This window comes from Phalangium opilio, unplaced genomic scaffold (assembly GCF_054372755.1).
Source record: "Phalangium opilio isolate 3A_F unplaced genomic scaffold, DU_Popi_V2 ptg000209l_1, whole genome shotgun sequence".
Taxonomy (NCBI): Eukaryota; Metazoa; Arthropoda; class Arachnida; order Opiliones; family Phalangiidae; genus Phalangium; species Phalangium opilio.
The window spans coordinates 10,454,517-10,457,531 of record NW_028324217.1 but is presented as its reverse complement, the minus strand read 5'-3'; the positions used below and the strand labels follow the sequence as shown (position 1 = coordinate 10,457,531).

At 35.0% G+C, this 3,015-nt stretch overlaps 1 protein-coding gene across 1 annotated transcript; it reads right to left on the bottom strand.

Annotated features, from left to right (window-relative positions):
* Positions 1 to 469: 469 nt before the first annotated feature.
* Positions 470 to 2,527, bottom strand: LOC149619082 (uncharacterized). Its single transcript, XM_089854559.1, has 2 exons — positions 1,580 to 2,527; positions 470 to 1,516 (listed from the first exon to the last, which is right to left on the bottom strand). Exons 1-2 carry the CDS (start codon positions 2,525 to 2,527, stop codon positions 470 to 472), a joined length of 1,995 nt encoding a protein of 664 aa, XP_089710685.1.
* Positions 2,528 to 3,015: the final 488 nt, after the last annotated feature.

Here is a 3,015-nt window from a genome sequence, read left to right as displayed (position 1 = left end):
GAATATAGCCATTGGGCTGGAAATCTAAAATCATTGCGGGATATTCGGTCGAATGGGATTTCGGTCCATTGGGAATTCGGTTGAAAGGAACGATACCGAATAAATGGCAGCTCAATAGAAAGCCTTTTTTCCCAGATTAAATATGCGACGGGAGGTAAAATTACTTCTTTGAACTATGTATCTGGACTTAAAGCGACTTTAACTCGTCGGAATGTTCATGGTAGCCACCGTGGGAATAAAAATTACCGCGATCAAATGCTCTATGTAAGAGAATGTGATCTCTAAATTTATTTGGAAAAATAGTCTTAAAAATAATTTTTTAGCTGTTAAGAGAATAGAGCAACTTTATTAATCAAAAAAAAAAAATTATGAAATTGTAACATTTGTTATTAAAATTTAACAATTACTTTGAAATAAGAGATTTTTCTCAATCAATGTTGTAAATTAGGAACAAAATTAATGACATAGTTTAACACACAAAGTCTAGGAATTGTTTAGCTTTTCTTTTGCGGGTACTTCTTTTGACTTTGCTATCATCAGCAATGCTAGGTTCTACAATGTCACATTTATTCATGATTGCGGAGAACTCACTTGGGTTATTATCACAAAATACTTGAGTAGTCCCACTTGGGATGTTATCACAAAATACTTGAGTAGTCCCACTTGGGATGTTATCACAAAAAAAATTAGTAGTCCCACTTGGGTTGTTATCACAAATAGTTTTGGTGTAGCAGCCACTTGGAGTATCGCAAATACCATTAGTAGAAGATCCACATGGATTGTTATGACTTTCTTTATCACAAATCACTAGATTAGGCGATATACTTGGACTATTATGGCTTTCGTTTTCTGTAAAATTCTTGTTGGTGATAATTTTTGGATTTTTCATGGTAAATGTTTGAACTTCACTAGTGCTTTGGTGATTAGGATTTTGAGATCTCTGACTTGAAAATATTTGCCGTTTCTTAAGGGCTCTTTTGACTGATACGGGGGAAGTCAGTACTGCGTTGCTTTCTGTACTTTTTTGAATTCTGATCTTTGATTCTTTCTTTGGCTTAAGTAGGGACTTTTCTGAGGAGGGACTGTCTTTTCTCAAAACTTGTTTTCTTTTTCGTTTCTTTTCAACTTCAACTTCACTTCTTTGAGTATTAACACCCGTGGTATTAGTTAGTACTTCTTGATAAGTTGCTTGAGCTCTTCTTTCTAGTTTTGTTTTAGCTGTTTTCGCCAATTTCTCAGCTTCAGTCGCAGATTTATTTTCTTGTTTCTTTATCTTGTCGTTTTTCTTACTTTTTAGGGAATATAGCTGGTCTCGTAGCGTGTGTCCTCCTTTACCACTCTTCTTATGACTTGAAGAAAATTCTTGAATTCGGGCGTGCACCATTTTACGCGTCCACTCGTTATAGAAATTTTCTATGCCATATTCGTTGAAGAACGTCGTTTTTGGAAGAACGTCAAAAAATAATTTTCTTTGATCTTCTGTTTGAAGGAACTTGAAAGTTTCATCGGCACATTTCTATAAAAAGGTAGAAACATCCTTAGTAAAATAAATAAATTAATTTGTTACAATTACTCTTACCTTAATCATTTTGGTACCATATTTTAAAAGCATATTTTGATTGGCGAATTTACAGACAGACTTTACTAGCTGCCTTATAAACGGCAAAAAGAATTTCTTAGGAAAGCATAATTTCCCATTATCACGGTTTTTTAGTTCTAAAGGCAAATCCCTTTCTTTTTCATCTTCATTCATCCTCAAAAAAACTACACATTTTAATAGCTTGTGATCAGCTATTTTTTGTTTAGAACTGATATTTGCAGATCTTTTCCATTTTTTCTTTCCCTTTCTCAGAGTTCTACCATAAATTTCCCCCATTGTACCACCACCCAACAAATATAGGCCGATATCTGGTTCATTCCCCCAATTCAACATATATTGAGGCTCATCAATTTCATAGTAAGGTGTTATCGAGTGTGATGTTCCTTCCATTAAGTTTTCACTGAATCGTCCCGGGTGTTTTTCAATTACTTTAAAAAAAGTGAATGCTTTTGATGTGATTAATGTCAATATAGGAAATATGTCCATCATATTAATTTGACTCAATTCTTGCATTAGAGCTGATTTAAGCGTTTTAGCTTCTTCAAAAAACTTAACAGTTAACGTTGCCATGCACTTGTTCGTTCGTACTGTCGCTTTTTCTTTAACTTCTTTATGTTCTCTACCAAGTTCCTCTTCAACTTGCTCTTCCACATCATGTTCTTTTTGTATTTCTTTAATGTTTTTAATCACAAGACGCTTTTTAACCTTTGGCTCAACAGGCTTACATTCAAACTTCAGCTTTTTAAACATAACAAAAAGTCTTTCCAAATAATTGCACACATCTTCCCGACTTAATAGGAGGTTGAATAACGTTGTACGAGATTCGGAACATTTAATAAAATAATTAACATCTTCTTTTAAATAGTGAAACAATTTGTTTTTTAGCCATATCGTAGTATACGATAGGCTCTTAAGGCTCGTTTTCATAGGCGCGAGTTGCGTGAAAATATCGAGCGAAAGCGGAAACGTTCGAAAAAAATACATTACCGCGCGTATTCAAGCTCGTGAAGCGTGAGCGTTTTCGAATTTTCTAGCTTCTATGAAAACGAGCCTTTAGTTTGACCCGAGCCGTAGTAGTAGTGGCCGGGGTTGTCGCTTGTTATCGTCAGATTTTAGCTTAAAAGGAACTTTATATTACCACAACCCACCCATAGGGGTATCTGGGCTTGGTTAGAGATTTAATTTTAATTAAAATTTTTTCAGGTCAGACCCGGGAATCGAACCCGGGTCCCTGGCGTAGAAGACAAACATTTTACAACTAAGCCACAGAGACTTGATAGAAACCTCGAGTTTTTTATTATTTATTTTTATCTCTAAAATGTCGGGGTGATGTGGGGTGGGGTACGTCTTAATCTGTGGGGTCGGATACTTTTGAATTTTTATCTGTGGGGTCGGATACTTATGAATTTGTATGT